Consider the following 883-nt stretch of genomic DNA (forward strand, 5'->3'; position numbering starts at 1 on the left):
CCTCACCGCCGCCCTCGCTGCATTCTCGCCGCCGCCGCCCTCGCCCTCCGCCTCGCCCGCCCCGCCGCTGGCGGTGAGGGCGGCGCGCACCCGCTCGAGGGGCGTGTACCCCTCGTCGCCTAAAAAAGAAAAAACCGCCCCGCTCAACAGAAACAAACCCCCGCATGATGGGGTCGTGTGCTCTTCGTCGCCGTCGAGGAAGGGCGAGAGGTGCGGCGGGCACAGCCGTCCCGGCCGGTACGGCGCCTGCGGTGTGAACACTGCGGCGTGAACACGCCAGCCTCAGGGCGGGAGTACGGCACTCGCCAGCACCGCGTGACTGCGGCGGGATACGAGTACGAGTACAGCGAGCACGGCCGAATGCGGCGGAATGCGTGCGTGTCCTCTCGAGCGCTAGTTGGAAGAGAGGAGCCCGAATGTTCTGCTTCTAGAGTGCGGCGCCGTCGGCAGCAACGCGCGCGCGTTGATGCAGTCGTACACCCACCTAGCTCAACGAGACGCGGAGGTCAGACGGGGCCGCGCAGGGGTTTCGGCACCGCAAGACTACGCGGGGCACACGGAGTACGGCCGAGCAGAGCCGGGTGCAGCCGCACCACGTGTCTGCTCGACTGCTAGCTCGACTGAAGGGGAAAGTGTCCTCGCCCCCGAGTCCAGCTGCTGGCTGGAATGCACATGAGAAGAGAGGGGGGGAGGGGGGGGGAGGGGTGTGTCAGGCCTTTTGCTCGCGGAACTTGTGCAGCAGCGGCTCGTGTGCGAGGAAGGCGATGTCCTTGGCGAAGTAGTACGTCGTGTTGCCGCCCTGGGGAGGACGAGCGCGAGGGGAGGCGCGGCGGTGAGGGACGGGCGGCGGCGAGGACGCGCGGCGGCGAGGGTGCGCGAAGAG

General features: G+C 68.9%; 1 protein-coding gene across 1 annotated transcript in view; it reads right to left on the reverse strand.

The window, feature by feature from the left end:
- Positions 1–709: 709 nt before the first annotated feature.
- The window catches only part of EMIHUDRAFT_242190 (hypothetical protein), a gene marked incomplete at both ends in the record, with an annotated part of 702 nt that continues 528 nt past the window's right edge, over positions 710–883 (reverse strand). The window contains one exon of the mRNA XM_005772674.1: positions 710–799. Within this exon, the coding sequence (XP_005772731.1) occupies positions 710–799 (90 nt within the window). The remainder of the gene's footprint in view (positions 800–883) is intronic.

This window comes from Emiliania huxleyi, assembly GCF_000372725.1.
Source record: "Emiliania huxleyi CCMP1516 unplaced genomic scaffold EMIHUscaffold_353, whole genome shotgun sequence".
Taxonomy (NCBI): Eukaryota; Haptophyta; order Isochrysidales; family Noelaerhabdaceae; genus Emiliania; species Emiliania huxleyi.